Here is a 15,633-nt window from a genome sequence, read left to right as displayed (position 1 = left end):
ACATTGTGATGAAAGAGCGATGTGTGGCACGGCCTCCCTGGGTGCAAAATGCCTCCTCCCAGAGGAAAAGGAGATAATTAAAGGCTACTGATGTTTTCAGCCGTTTAACAATGCTGGTTTGCTAATTTGAGCCCCCCTGGAAGACCACACAACAATCCCTGTGCTCCCAGCCTCCCCAGGCCAGCCCGGCAGCAGCGGGGCCAGCAATGGCTCCATCAGCCAAACCCATTCTGGTTCCAGTGCTCCCAGTTCCAGTGGAGCCATGAGGACATCCATCTGTCCCCACATGGGGACAAGCCCCACCTCTACTGACAGTGGCAGGGCTGGGACCGCTTGGGTTTGCAGCTGGTTTGGGGTATCCCAGTTTATGGCCATCCCAATGGCATCACGTTGAGTTCCACCCCTCAACCAAACAACTGGAGATCACCAAGACCACAAACAAACAAAGTTTGATTAGATTATTTTTTTTTACATATTTTTTTCCTGAAAAAACAAAGAGAAGAGAAGAACTCGTATTTCCTGTTCATGTGAAAGGAATTTGCGAGTGCGAGGCGGGGAGAGCGATGCTGGTGGCCTGGAGAAGCCACCACCTCGTGACTCTGGTGGCAAAGAGGGGCCAGGAGGTGGCTAACAGGGAGGCTCCACACCCAGATACCTGCAGAGGGGCGTGGGCTGGGGCACAGAGCCCTTGCCAAGGCTGCAGCTCCCTAAACCTGCGTGCTCGGAAGGGGCAAGGCCGGGGCTTGAGCCCCATTGCTGCCAGGGTCTGAATGCCTCAGCAAAGCAGCAGCAGCTCCCAGCCAAGGCCTCAGGAAGGAATTTCAGAAAGTCCTTGGTGTGGCCTCTCTTTTCCTAGAACAGATCAAGAGCTGGGCTCTGCTCGGCAATCCTCTCCCGTTCTTTTGCCAAGTTCCCTGGTGGGGTCAGAGGAGCAGAGCAGAGCTGAGCTGAGGAGGCCTCGGCATCCTGGGGCTGGGGAGAGGGTCTGCATGGGCAGAGGGATGTGGTGGGAAGAGGGGTCGTGAGGTCAGGACTTGCATCTCTGCATCCAGACGTCCCTGAATCTCTGAATCCCTCCATCTCTGCATGCCTGCATTTCTGCATCCCTGAATCCCCACATTCCTATGTCCCTGCATTTCATACATCCCTGCATCCCTGCCTCCCTGTGGCCCTGGAAGGCTGTGCTGTTCCCAGCTTATTCAAACAGCCTGTCATTCTTCCCAGACGGCCAGTGCTGCTGACTCTCTGGCACATCCTACTGCACCAGACAACTCTGCAGCCCTGGCATCTTGCTCTCAATCGAAGCCATGCATTCACTGGATTCTTCCTTTTCCTTGTCATTGATGGAGGAATCTTGCTGCATAATTTTCCACATCAGCTCCCTCCCCTCCGCTGTGCTGTGACGAGAAGCACCAACCTCCCTGCCGACCCCTGCACAGCTGCAGTGACGGGTGGGCACCCTGGCACTGCAAAGGGAAGTCCTTGTCCCTGATCCCTTGAGACAGAGCATGCTGCAGCCTTGGATTTGAGTTTCCCAATCCCTGTGAGTGTTCAAGACCAGGCTGAATGGGGCTATGAACAACCTGGTCTAGTGGAAGGTGTCCCTGCCCATGGTGGGGCAGCCAGAACCAGATGATTCTATGATTCCCAAGGGCTCCAGCTCCCTCCCCAGTGCTGCTGAGCCCCCAGAGCACTCACAAAACCCTGGGGAGGTCTCACCCAGACCTTTGCCAGACACCAGCACAGCCCCAGCACCCTCCTCCAGGCACGCCTCGGGCAGGATGCCGAGGGGAAACCACGTCAGAGAGAGGCGGGATGCAGCGTGCCAGGGGTCCCGTGCCAGGCGGTGACATGAACCAGGCAAAAGCCCCCAGGGGATTGGCAGCAGGACACTGGTACCATCCTGGTCCATCCCTCAGAACGGGACCTCCTGCAGGTTCTGGGGACGGGGGTGGCTGCAGGCGGATGGAGCAGCAGTGTCAGTGCACGGCCAGTTCCCAATTTGCACCCCCCTGGAACAATGACGATGACAGTGGTAGAAATAGAGATGAAAAATGTGTCTGTGATTTGGAGGAGCTGGAAACACCCAGTGCAGGGGAGGGAGAGCAGCAGCCCTAGCAGCGAAAGGGGTCCCTAATGCCTCCAAGCTGTGGAACCCTTTGTGGGGGGCAGCTTGGCTTTCCACAGTCACAGTTCAGGAATAATTGGGAAGATTTTCATGTCAGGAATTGTTTGCAGGGGACGGAGGTTTCAGTACCTGGCCATGGGCTTTCATGCCTGCACTGAACGATTGTGAGGGGTTGGAAAGGCAGGCAGGGGGTCAGCGGAGCCTTCTGTAAGGGATCCCAGCCCTGCTCCCATATGGGGAGCAAAGGAAAGGGAAAGGCTGAGTGGTGGGAATAACCACAGTCACCCAGGCCTTGGCAAATGGCAGGTCCCACTCTGGCACCAGCTTTGAGGCAGTAGCCACATCTTTCCCAGCCCTGGTTTTCCAGCCAGGATGAACTGGGAGCAGGAGGGGGCATCTGTGCCATACCATCCCTGGCTCCTTCCATGACAGAGGCAGTATGGCTTGTCCCAGAGCCAGCCCTTTTTGGGCTCTTCTCCTTTCCCTCCTGGAATTTTGCCCTCCTTTTTTTTCCATTTTTTTTAATATAAAATTTTTCATAGCCTTTTAAACGCTGTAAAAATTTAATACAAAGGAAATTAAAAAACCCAGAGGAACCATTCTCAAAATAATTTCACAATCCGCACATATCCTTCAGCAAATTGAATTTGTAGGAAATAAAGAACAAAATATGACAATAAAGGGCTTCTAAACAAATCCTAATGCGTCACATATGGAAGTGCAAATGCCAGCCTGTGTGCTGGAAGTGGGTGGCATGGGGGCCAAGGGGCACAGCTCTGCCACCCTCAGCACTGCTGGGCATCCCTGAGCCCTTGAAGGAACTGGGGGGGTTTTGGTGCCCCAAACATCACATCGTGAATGCTGGCTGAGCGTGTATTCCTCGTGTCCCAGCAGCTCCAGCTCCAGCAGCAATGCTGACAGCGAGTCCTGCTTCATCAGCCTGGATCCTGCCCAGTTTTGGGCCATTCCCTATCATTTAATGGGGAAAACTTCAAAGGTTGTGGATCAGCCCTGCCAGGGTCCCACTGGGTGAGCTGGGGACCCCCTGCCTCATAGTGATGCCCAAGGCATGGCTTTCCAAGGGCCACCCAGCACTCTGGGGTCTTGGTGGTGGGGGGATATGGGTGCTTATTACACCCTCATCCTCACACTCCCATCCCACGTGTACCCAAATCCATCCACCCCGAAAAAAACCTCTCCTTCCCCAGATGTTCCTTGTCCAGCTGTGGCCCTGCCTCTCCCCCTTCGTTTTTTCCTCCTTCTATTAATAAACCTGGCACCTGGAGAGGAATTTTCCCTGTAAACACCCAGCCTCACACTTTAGCGACTTTTGTTCTGTGTTTTAATTAATGAACTGGAAAAAATGTCAATTGTTACCCACCATGGGCACGTGTGTCCCGCAGGCTGCCAGAGCTGTGTCCTTCCTACTCAGCCCCATGCTGTGGTCACGGGGCAGAGCCATGCTGACCTTTTGCCAGGGAGAAAATACAGAATATTTTGGGGTTTGCACCCAAATTGCTGTTGCACTGCTGCACCCACATATGGCACTGCTCCAGGGGGGTCTGGGTGCTTTCCCTTGCCCAGACCCCCCATCCCAGATGGCCAATTCTGCTGGTTGACCACGGTGCAGCCCAGTCCACCAAAACTGGACCCCTTGCATTTCCTCACCACCCCCAGCCCCACTGGGCAGCACGTTGGACCAGTTTTGTCAGGGAATATTCACCACCATCCATGAAGCCAACACTCCGCGAGAACACTGCCTCATCCCAGCCGTGCGTGCCTGGGATGGGGAGAAATGCTGGGGAGCTGCAAAACACATCAAAAAATTCATGTACTGCCTGCAGCAGCGCTGGGGCTGCAACCCGGGAGAAACGACCGCTGTGTGGCATGGAAGGAACTGCAAAGGAAAGGGTCTTGTGAGGATAGCGGGAGCTGCACGGCGGGAGCAGGCTGTGCTCCGCAGGCTTCCCACAGCTCCAGAATGAGTTGGAATGGGACTGGCTATTCGGCCGTGTGTGATGCCACCTCCTCCTCGCCTCTTTGGAGGGGAGGTGCTGCCGGCCTTGGGATGCTGCAGCGGGGTCCCGGCATCCGTGCGCCCCCGCCTTCGGCGCTCTCTGCAGCCGCCGTGACCTCGGGCATCTCCCTCTGTACCCGGAGCAGGGAGCAGCGCTGCATCCCGGCTTTGCCGCCGGGCCTCGGGCAGCGAGCAGAGGCTGAGCCCGCGTGGGCAGTGCAGACAGGCAGCCCGTGGGCAGGGCGCTGCCCGTCTGGGGCTGGGACACCCCGGCAGCCAGCTGCTGCCCGCTTTGATGTGGAGTCCCTCAGGCTCCGCACAATGCAGGCTGGAGCGGGATGAAGCAAGGGTGATTGATTGCCTTGTTTTGTTCCTCCAAGGCTGTCCTGGACCGTTTGGATTCACAGCTGAGATCCCTCGAGAGCAGGGGGGGTGGCAGTGTCCACCCAGGCTGCAGGGATGGGTCTGTGCCTCAGTTTCCCTATTGCTGCTGCCCCCTTGGAAGGTGTTGGAGTCCCTGAATGAAACACATCCCATGAAACCATCCCCTGCTATTCTCAGGTGTGCTGGGCATCCCCAGAATTAAGGCAGGCAAAGGGAGCGCAGGAGCCCTGCCAAGGGTAAAGTTCGTTGGGACTCAAGCATGTTGACCTCTGAAAAATGGAGTTTAGCTCCATCCAGTTGATGAGTCACAACTGTGTTTGTGTGATGTGCTCCCTGCGAGCAAGGTTTCCACCACAGAACTAACAGGCTGTTCTGGGAAACACTGGGGTTCTGGGCTTCCTAATTATTTTCAAACCCTACTGGCAGCCTCCCTCTGACAAGGATCACGCCTGCTCGAAGCACAGCACTCGGGTGTGTTCAGAGTCCTGAAGCACTAATTGACTTTAGCTCGGCCTCGCTGCTGAACGCCGGCTCTTGCAGCCCCGGTCCCTCCTCCTGCCACTGCAACGAGTTCGTCCGCATGTGGTTTGCATTTCTTCCCCGGAGAAAAAACCCCTTTCTCCTGCCTCAGTGTCATCTTTCCCTGGAAGTGAATTTAGGGGAAATGGAGGCCAAATTTTCATGGAGTGACTACCTACCCTCTTAAGGCAATGATGGGACCGAGGAGGAAGCCCATTCCAAGAACCCCTGTCCCACTCCACCCCCATTGGCACAGTGGTTTCAGTCACAATCAGGTGGCTGCTTACGAACCAGTAAGTCCTGGGGGGGGTAGTTGAGCAGAGCGTGGAGGAGCTGCCCCAGCACTGCTGGCTCTCCCTGTTCTGCAGCAAGGGATCCCATCTTTCCCTCCCACTGTGTGCTGGGAAAATGGTGCCTGCGTGGAGCAGCACGGGGACCCTGGTAGGAAACATGGCAGTGCCATCCAGCACACGGCCCTGCTGATCCCGGGTGAGGTGGTGCCCGGAGGCTTTCCCGTCCATGGGAGAGGAGCAGTAGTGAGCTGACCCCGAGGGAAGGAGCAGCTTTCAACACCTGAACATCAGCCAGGGATTATCCACGGCCCCTCTCGCCAGGCCCTGGGTCATACCCGGCACACCCAGCACGGCACAGGGGTGAGCCAGCTGCCCCGGCTGTGCCGGCTGCCATTCCCAGCACGGACGGCTCACGGGCTGCCAGCGGGGCGGGCGGTTGGGAAATCTGTTTCCTCTTCTGCTCGTTACAACACTGCAGTGGGCGCATGCAACGGGAGCTGTGAGGCAGTGGGAAAGTATGAAGGTCAGGGGAGGCTGCGGTTTGTGTGACGGAGGTGACCCTGGCTGATGCATCCTTCTACCTGCTCTGAGCACCACCGCCCTGCCGGAGCAGCTCCAGACATCACCTCCCCTGGGACATCACCCCCATCCATGTTCCAGCAGGGAACAGCTCACCACGGATTGTATTCCTGGGTAAAAGAGGGAGGAGAACGGCCAAGGGTAGATTCCCTGGTGCAAGAGCTGGGCATGAACACGTGCGAGGTGTCGGGGCTGCTCTGGGGGCTTTGCTTAGCTCCCACAGCATCGCTCCCACTCCCAGCTGTGCTCCAGCAGCCACAAAAAGGACATGGCTGCTCCAACGACGGCACTGGCGTGCTCAGCAGCCGCCGTGACGCACTCGCCTTGCAGCACGACTGCGCCAGCTCTGCAATCCTCGTCACCTCGTTAGTGACTTGGCCGCTGATCCCAGCCAGGGCAGGGCCGTCCATACCTCCCACGCAGCTCGCAGGCCCCTAACTCGCATTAGGGGTCTGCTTTCATGTGGCCAGTGGTTTTCAACATCAACAAGCCACAGAGTGAGCGAGGCACTGGAGCAGGGGAAGGAGCCAACGGGGAGTCAGGCGATGTGGGCTAGCGCGGCACTGTGGGCACTGGAGCAGTGGCTTTGATGTAGTGGCAGCCAGCCCTGAGTCCATGGGTTCAGGTACAGGGTAGTCTGGCTGCCAGGAGAGACTCGTGGCAAGGGGATGTAGGGAGGCATCCCACTTTCCCTCTGCCTTGCCCACAGAAGGGCTGCTCAGGCCAAGGGGGACTTGGTACCAGAAGTTGCTTCTCATGTGCGGTCTGGGTTACTGACACAACGCAGGTAACCAAGAATGGACACGGAGGTGAGGCCACAGGAGGACAACCCGAGGGTTGGATGGGAGCGCGTGATGATGGGCAAGAGGGTGGAGAGCAGATGGTGGATGAACAGGAATGGCAGCAATTTGGATGGGAAAGGGAAAGCTTGGTAAGCACTCGGCAGAGCTTCTGTGTGACCCCACTAAAGCACCAGCAGCCCCTGAGGCCACCAGTCTCAAATACCCATGTGCTCCAGCACCTGGAGCAGCTCTGCAGGAAGGCAATGGAAAGCCAGTTAGCAGCACTGGGATACAGGATTCTGGAGGGAGACCCACAATTTCAAACTATGCCTCAGGAAGGGACATTCTAATGGAGCCACTGGTACCCGCCTCGCCCACCCAGGGCCAGGCTGTGTGGGAAAGTGAAATGTGGATGTTTTCAAAGTCAGCAACCACGGCCTCTGCCCGCCAGGAGTGAGCTGAGCCGTGGGGTGGAAATGCTGCTGCTGCTCTGAATCACATCTCAGCGATGGAGAAGCTCTGGCTGAGGCATTTCCTGCTGTTCCCAACACATCCCCATCTGATACCTCCCTCATGGAGCTCCCGTGCTGAAATTCCAGCCCCATGGAAAATCCGCAGTAGCTTTCCTGACGTGTCCAGCTGTCTTCCGTGAAGACAGGAGTGGCAGAGTGTGGCAGGAGGCGCGGTGTCTCCTGGTGGTGATTCCCATGGGAGCTGCCGGGCTGCGGTCGGTTGTTCAGCCTCAGTGACTTCTTGAGGGGGAAATGGAAAGAGCGAACAGTGCGAGTTAATTAATTGACGCATAATGAAGTCAAGATGAGCATCCCCAAGGAGCTGGAGCTCAGATTGGGAAAGCAGCAGATGATGGTATTCCCTGGCATGGGCCTGCTTCATCCCAAGCCCCGGCCTCCTGCCAGCCACAGCGAGGACACTGGCTCTGGCCCAAGGGCAGGGCAAATAAGCCTCTGAATAAGCCTCTGAACGCCTTCCAGTGGCAACTTTAATAGAATTTAGGTGTTATAAACACTGTGGCCCAGAGAAAGGAGTTGTGGAAGGGATGAAATAGCCAATGGCTGTTCGGTGCTTTGGTCCCTTTGGTGTCGGTGGGAAGGTTCGCTACAACAGCACGTGCAGACCCTGCATGGACTCAAAATGCTTTTCTGACTGACAAGGAAGACCTAGTGGCAGGGAAGGAGGATCAGGATTACTCTACCCTGGAGGCTGCTGGATGGTGCTGGGCAAAGACCTCTCATACAATCATAGAATCCTTAGGTTGGAAAAGCCCTCTAAAATCATTGAGTCCAACCATTCCCCTGGTACTGCCAAGGCCATCACTAAGCCATGTCCCCATGTGCCACATTTACACATCTTTTAAATCCCTCCAGGGATAGTGACTCCACCACTGCCCAGGGCAGCCTGTGCCAGGGCTGGATAACCCTTTCTTCCCAATATCCCACCATGGTGCAACTTGAGGTTGCTTCCTCTTGTCCTGTCCCTTGTTCCCTGGGAGCAGAGCCCGACCACCCCTCCTGGCTCCCCCCTCCTGTCAGGGAGTTGTAGAGATCGCAAAGGTCCCCCCGAGCCTCCTTTTCTCCAGGCTGAGCCCCCCCCAGCTCCCTCAGCCACTCCTGGTGCTCAAGCCCCTTCCCCAGCTCCGTTCCCTCCTCTGGACACGCTCCAGCCCCTCAGTGTCTGTCTTGTCGTGAGGAGCCCAGAAATGTTCCCAGGGCTCCAGGGGCCTCCTCACTGCCGAGCACAGGAGGACGGTCCCGCGGCCCCGCGGAGGCCGCCCGGGCCCTGCGCAGCGGACGGGGGCCCTCTAGTGAGGGGCGGCGCGGCCGCGGCTCCGCCCCGGCCCGGAGCAGCCATGGCGGGGCTGGAGCCGCTCTACGCCTGGGCCAGGGCCGCCATCTCCCGCCCGCAGGACGCGCTGGTCTGCGGCGTGCACTGGGAGCTGGTCCGACACGGCTACCGCTGCCTGGGCACCGGGGACCAGGTAGGGGCTGGGCCGCGCTCCCCCGTCCGCGGAGCCCGCGGAGGCCGCGGTGAAGCCCCGGCCTTTCCTAGCGCCGCTCGCCGGCGCCGCCCGGCCCAGCGCGGCCACGCTGCGGGGCGGGGGGAGCCGCGCGGTGTCGGGGGAACCTGAAGGTTCCGAGGGGCCTCAGTGCTGCTGTGGGAGCCGGGGCGGGCAGCGGCAGTGCTGGGGGCTGCGGGGGTCCCTGTGCTGGGAGGGGTCCCGGTTCTGGGGGCTGCGGGGGTCCCGGTGCTGGGGGTGGTCAGAGCCGTGTCGAAGGATGGGAGGTCCCGGTGCTGGTGGGATTCAGTGTGGTTCCGGGAAGGGGATTAATATAGTTCTTGGTGCTGAGGGGGACCCCTGTACCAAAAGGAGGGTGTCCAGTGCAGTGCTGGGGAGTCCCAGTGCTGGGGGCAGTGAGGCAATACCGGGGAGGGGGGCAGGCTAGTTCTGGACACAGTACTGAGGTGGGGATCTAGTGGGTTGGGAGCCTGGTATGGAGCTGGAGGTATTGGGAGGGTGCCTGCTGTAGTTTTGGGGGGCAGTAGGGCGGTGCAGGGCACTGTCACGGCAGAGAACCCTCTCCCAGTACCAGAGGAGGGGACAGTGTAGGGCAGTGCCCTCCAGCAGCACTGCTGTGGGGCTGGGACAGACATGATGACAGCCTTCCCCTGAAGCCAGACAGCTCTGTGTCACACTGGGGAGTTGAGAGGTGCCTGGCAGGGAAGAGCACTGTCTCCTCTCTGGGTCTTCTGGGTCTTTGTTGCTTGCTCCTGAGGCTCAGCAAAGGGTGGTCATGTTTGTCCTGTTCCAGCACAGGGATGCAGGCAGGGCCAGGCTGAGATATCCTGTCCCAGAGACCTCAATCCCTTTCTGGATCTCCTGTTGCAGCCAAGACAGGTTCCCCCAGCCCTGGGAGGTGGTGCTCGGTTCCTGGGCAGGGTTTTTCCTTTGCAGCCAGGTCCTGATGAAAGGAAGTCGGAGCTGCTGCCTGCTGGCTGGGAAGCCAACAAGGAGGTGTATACACTGCGCTACAAGTCCACAGATGATACCCGTGAGCTGCTGCTGAAGGCCATCATGGTGGAGGACAGCATGATCCTCAATGTCATGGTGAGCATCCATTCTGGCCCCTGTGGGTTTGGGGTCCTTCAGGATCAGTGGCTGCAAAGAACAGCAGGGCCCATTTCTTAAATGTTTGCTGTTGCTTGTCCTGGCTGGCAGCAGTGTTTGCCCCTCAGGATGGGGTGTTTGTGTGGCAGAAGGTATGGCCCAGCGTGAAGCTGGTCAAACCCTGGCTGTGTCAGGGCAGTGGGACAGTTTGCCTTGTGCACTCCCACCAAGTCCCTTTCCTAGCTCAGGACTTTTCTGCAGCCCCCAACAAGCACCTGCCCAGGGTGGTTTTGCTCAGTGTTACACCTTTTGCAGCCCAGATTATGAGAGGGAGCAGGGAAAACCTTACTGCACACAGAGTTTTCCTCCTGGGGATTTAGGCACTGCACAGGGACATGGCAGGAACCAAGTGAGGCCCATGGTGTCTCAAGCCCCCAACTGTGGTTGTACCTGCTCTGTCACTCATTCCCACCTCTGCCAGGCCACTCACTCTGTGCTTTACCCGTGTTTTTCCAGGATCGTGGCTCTCAGAAAGTGGCAGATGTGACCTTGGCAGTGGCTGACTACATCAACCCAGAGCACCTGGATGATTTCCACAAGTAATCTTAGTTTCCTGGTATTTTCTGCAGGAGAAAATGTTCCATTGGCATGGGGAGTGTGGGGGAAACCAGGTTGGAAGGACCTGGAGGACTTTCCTCCCCAGTACAAAACCCAGGCCAGCCCTGAAATGCAGCCAGAGCTCCCTTCCCTGCCTCTCTATGTGCTGCTGTCAGGCAGGAGAGATTTAGGGAACAGTGTTACCATGGGTTGGAGCCCAGTGGAGGGTACCCTGCCTGGGAACGGGCCAGGCCAGAATGTTTATTTCCAGAGCACTGCGCTGGGTGGACACTGCCCAGGGGTGTGACAGCTTCAGCCACATCCCAGACACCCTGTGGCCTTGCTAAAGACCAGTGCCATGTGCTGTGCTTTCCTCCAGTGCAAACTGGTTAGGCTGGGGCCACAGCAGAAGGGAGTCCCTGGGCTGGATGACACATTGGCCATCTGAAATGGGGTGAGGGCTTTGGTGCCCCTGTGTGCTGTTACCTCTCCCTGTCCTCTCTGTGCTGCCAGTGGGGGACATGTTTTGTGCCAGGCACACTTCGGGCTCGTCTGTCCCCTCCTCGTGCCTTTTGCAGCCTGTCCAGCACCTCACGTCCCGGTGCCATGATCTCCCCAGCCCTCTGCCTTCCCTCTCCTCACTGCAGGGTGTACAAGAACACCGAGGAGCTGAGGACAAGGATCACTTCAGGCATCCTCGCCCCCCTCGGGGCCCCCGCAGAAAAGACCAAAAAGGAGCCTGAGTCCGAAAAGGATTTGCAGCGGGATGACGACCCCCTCCGGATCCCTCCCCGGCAGCCAGCGGGCACAAGGGCCCCATCCTGGTGAGTAAAGAGTGGGTGGCTGATGAGGGCCCTCTGTTAGAGGGGATGTGGTCCTGACACAGCTCCCCAACCTACATGTCAGGTCCCCCTCTTGCTGCTGTGGGAGCTGCTCTGCCCTTCCCTGATTGTGTCGCTGTGTTGTGTTTCAGGCCGTCCTCCGTGAACCCCTTTGCTGTTGGTGGGGGAGACCTGGACCCTCTCGGGTGAGTATGGCTGTTGGAGCACCCCCTGCTCTGCCTCTGGGAGGTTTGGGGGTGGCTGGACACCACTGGAACAGCATCGAGCCAAGTGTCTCCGAGTGGGGTTGGCGATGGGACAGTTGCTCAGTGCACATTGTGAGGGACCAATTGACAGTTGCTAAAGCTCAATCTGGTTCTAATATCGTAATAAGATCCCATCTCTTGCAGAGATGATAGGTTGCAATCTGTGTCTGTTTAATAATCAGCTTGTATTCATTTAACAGGCAGTAATTCCTGTAGTAAATCAAAGCTGAATACATCGTTAAGTGAATGTAAGCTTCTAATTTAAACCGTTACCAGCTGCTGTGTCCCCAGCCCAGCAGTGTGCAGAAGGGGAGGCTGAAAGCCGAGTTCACGGATTCCCAAGTCCTGTTGCAAGCCTCCCAGCTGTCTGAGGCACTCAGGAAGAGGCTGGGCTGTCTGGGGGACTGAGTTTCACAGATACATCCTTGATCTTTGGTCAGGCAAGGCGAACCTGTCATCTTCCAATCCAGTTAAAAGCACACACTCAGACAAAAAACAGCTCTTGGGGTTGTTGGGGACTGTCCTGCAGCCCTGGGGAGTCTGCTGTCTGGAACCAGTCTCCTGTGGGGATGGCATTTTTTCCCCTCCTGCAAATCTTGGTTCTCCGAGGGTTTGGCTAGAAAAGGGACAGCTAAAAATGTTGCTGCCTCCAGCCCTTCATCAGAGATTTCTCTGTAAAGGACAAAAAAAAGATGGTAAATGGAAGCAGATTTGTGTGCTGACACCTGCCAGCACTGGGGCTGGAGACCCAGACTCCCAGGAATATGCTCATGGGACCTGGCTGTCCTGGGGCGCTTTGGGCAGCCGTTCCAGCTTAATGGAACTCATTAGCACGGTTGTTAATAACTTGTATGATGGCAGCGGTGTCGGGAGGCTCCAGCCACGTTTGCACAAAGCCAACCATGAGGAATTGCACTCGCAGCGTGGGGCAGTTCCGAGGAGCCGCCGTGGTCAGCAAATGACTTCCAGGCAGCTCTTTGGAATGGCTTGTGGGAGCCCAGCCGGGGCCGCCGGCTCTTGCGACACCGCACAGGGCAGGGCGGGAAGCAGGGATGGAGCATGGGCCGGCAGCGAGGGCCAGGGGTCCGACACTTCCTGAGGGGACAGCCAGCACCTCTGCTATGGAGACAGGCTGGGAGAGATGGGGCTGTTCAGCCTGGAGAAGAGAAGGCTGTAGGGAGACCTTAGAGCCCCTTCCAGTGCCTAAAGGGCCTCCAGGAGAGCTGGAGAGGGACTTTGGACAAGGGCCTGGAGTGACAGGACAAAAGGGAATGGCTTCACACTGACAGAGAGCAGGGTTAGATGGGATATTGGGAAGAAACTCTTTCCTGTGAGGGTGGTGAGCCCCTGGCACAGGTTGCCCAGAGAAGCTGTGGCTGCCTTATTCCTGGAAGTGTTCAAGGCCAGGTTGGATGGGGTTTGGAGTAACCTGGTCTAGTGGAAGGTGTCCCTGCCCATGGCAGGGTGTTGGAATGAGATGAGCTTTGAGGTCCTTTCCTACTCAAACCATTTGGGGATTCTGTGCAGGGCTCTCTGTCCTTCTGCCATGGGCTGCCTCACTGGCTTGTCCCAGGAGCTTTCCTTCCCACTGCTGTGTGTCGGGTTAACCCCATGTTCCCATGCTTGGCATTCCTGCAGCAGAGGTTTGGTGCTTTACTGCTCTCTCACCAGTGCCAATCTCATCTTCTTCTCTGCCTTTCCTCTCCCCAGAGGTCGGAGTGGGGGAATGATTGTGGATCCTCTCCGATCTGGCTTCCGGCAGCCCGGCATTGACCCATCATCAGGCATCCCAGGCCGGCTTCCCCCAGGAGCTGTTCCACCAGGCGCCAGATTTGACCCCTTTAGCCCCTTAGGAGCTGGACGACCCGGGTAGGTCCTTGGCCGTGCTGATATTCGAGCCTGCTTCCAGCCTGCTGCTGGATCCCAGCTCATCCCTGTTCCTGCAGACCTGAGCTCTCACTCCTGTTTGACTCTGCTCTAAATTTCTTTCCAGGCCTGATCCTGACCACCTTCCCCCTCCAGGCTATGATGACATGTTCATGTGAGGAGTCACTGAGTGGCTGAGTCTCCTGGGAAGCAGGCGTGCTTCCCTTCTTCGCTCCTCATCAGTGGATTTAGATCTTTCCAGCAGCGTTTCTCTCCATTTGGGGTCACATTCCCATGTGTCCCATCCGCTATAAAGGCTTCCCTGTTTGCAGAACAGAAGAGGAGGCAGTAGGTCCATTTCTTTTCCCTGCTCCTCTGAGGGTGCCAGGACGTTTGCACCCAGCGAGGTGGCAGCGTGGGGTGCGGTGCTCTGGGAGCAGCCTGGGTGCTGTGGGATTTCTCCTCCCTGCTTCTCCAGGGTGGCAGAGCTTGCTGCTGGGGTCCCACAAAGCAGTGGGTGTGAGGAGAGAGCTGACTCCTTGCTGCTCCTCTGCCAGGCAGCCACAGCAGCCTCGCTGAAGGGGGGACAGCTGAAGTGGGCTCCCCACATAGAGGGGGTTTCTCTCTCGCTCTGTATCTGAGCAAGGCGCTGATTGAAGGGCTGGAAAGCCCAACCCACAGGGTCTCCATGGGTAGACCCCCAACAGCGACTGGAATCAGCTTCTACAGGACTGTGCCTGCTGGCTTGGAAGAGCACTACCAGCAAAGCATTTGATGTGCACGAGAAGAGACATAGAGTGAATTCTGGCCCACCATGCCCCCTCTTTTCCCTGCAGCTGTGGTATTTTTCATTCCTGGGGTGTCCGTGAAGCCCCCCAGGCAGTGTGATGAGGGGTGCCCAGCAAACACTGCATGGGGCTGGGGTAGGAGAGAGGGAGCTTTGCAAAAGAGGTTTATAGAACACATTTTGCTACTGTCAGCCTTGTTGTGTGTGGCTTTGCCTGTCTGGCTTTGGGAGAATGGGCGAGATCTGCGTGCCTCAGGCTCCTGAGCTCTCTCTGGAAACCTCCTCCCTTCCCCACAGATGCCCCAGCTCAGTTGATTTTGGGGCTGCAGCTCATCTTTCTTGTCAGGGGCTCGCACTGTTTTTCTTCTCGTGGTTTGATCTCTTGGAAGGATGTTCGTGAGACTGAAATAAAAACATGATACCAGTGTTGTGTTGGTGCTTGCTGGGGCGGGCCCCTGCTCCCTGACGGGAAGCCCCAGAGCCCTTCCCAAGGCAGAGGATCCACGCTGGGAACCCGCTTTGTACCTTCCCCTGAGCCAGCAGCGCTTTTCCAAGACGATGTAACTGTATTAGGAAAATGAAGTGGAGAACAGCCCAGCCCAGCTCCTGCAGTAATTGCCTCTCCAGGGCATTGAGTGCTGTCGGAACGCTGCATGCAGCTGCACTGGCAGAAATAAAAAGAGGGAAGGGATCCCCCCTATCTCTTTTCCCCGAAGACTTTTTCCTTTTAAAAGCTCTTTGCCTACAGATGCAGCTAATAAAGCTGTGTTACAGTGTGTGCTACCCCAGGCTATGCACAGGTGGGAGCAGGAAAGGCCAGCCGGAGAAATCTGGAGCTGGGGGCAGCTGGAGCATCCCCTGCATCTCCTATGGGCTCGTGTGTGGACCCCCACATCTGCAGGGGCTGGTTCTAAGTCCAGACCCACTGGATGTGCCATCCCAGCTGCACACCTGGTGGTTTTCCATGGGCAGTCTCACCTGCAGACCCACGGATGGGCTGTGGGTGATGCCTGTGACCAGAGCAGCATGGGAGGGATGGGAAGAGAGACCCAGGAATCGGTGAGGCCATCGCTGCTGCTTGTCCCCTCCTGCTCCTTGGACAGCCTGAACCCATCCACAGCTTTGTCCCAGGAGAACAAAGACCCAAACCTTTCCGCTGGGGTTGAGAGACTGCAGACCCCAGCCTTGCTGCGTGGGGTGTTGGGGAAGAGGAAACAGCTTTGGCCTCATCAAGGGGCCCCTCTCTGCGGGGGGGAGGCTGCTTTCTGTGCCTGAATTAATCATGTTCTGCAACCTTCCAGGAGGGAGAGACGCAGCCGGCTTTGATGGGGCTAATTAAAGCGAGTCAGCGCCGGGAGAGGCTGCGGCGGGGCCGAGGAACCGGCTTTTGTCTGCAGCGCCTGGCCCCGGCGGGTCCGTGGTGTCGTGCAGCTGGGAAACAGGTGGCAGAGGAGGGGAGTGGGTGCCAAA

General features: G+C 57.5%; 1 protein-coding gene across 1 annotated transcript; it reads left to right on the top strand.

The window, feature by feature from the left end:
• Positions 1-8,529: 8,529 nt before the first annotated feature.
• PSMF1 (proteasome inhibitor subunit 1) lies at positions 8,530-14,589 on the top strand. Its single transcript, XM_027646251.1, has 7 exons — positions 8,530-8,698; positions 9,674-9,826; positions 10,343-10,425; positions 11,071-11,247; positions 11,397-11,450; positions 13,221-13,379; positions 13,504-14,589. Exons 1-7 carry the CDS (start codon positions 8,570-8,572, stop codon positions 13,553-13,555), a joined length of 807 nt encoding a protein of 268 aa, XP_027502052.1. The 5' UTR covers positions 8,530-8,569; the 3' UTR covers positions 13,556-14,589.
• Positions 14,590-15,633: the final 1,044 nt, after the last annotated feature.

The sequence above is a fragment of the Corapipo altera genome, unplaced genomic scaffold, assembly GCF_003945725.1.
Source record: "Corapipo altera isolate COAL_440 unplaced genomic scaffold, ASM394572v1 64, whole genome shotgun sequence".
NCBI classification, from domain to species: Eukaryota; Metazoa; Chordata; class Aves; order Passeriformes; family Pipridae; genus Corapipo; species Corapipo altera.
Note: the sequence above shows the minus strand (reverse complement) of the source record. Positions and strands in the feature narration are given on the sequence as shown.

Excerpts from the sequence above, each read along its gene's own strand:
- PSMF1 (XM_027646251.1), top strand. The coding sequence starts at position 8,570 with ATGGCGGGGCTGGAGCCGCTCTACGCCTGGGCCAGGGCCGCCATCTCC. Across the intron at positions 11,451-13,220 it reads GGAGACCTGGACCCTCTCGG|AGGTCGGAGTGGGGGAATGA; the intron begins GTGAGTATGGCT and ends TCCTCTCCCCAG. Across the intron at positions 13,380-13,503 it reads TTAGGAGCTGGACGACCCGG|GCCTGATCCTGACCACCTTC; the intron begins GTAGGTCCTTGG and ends ATTTCTTTCCAG.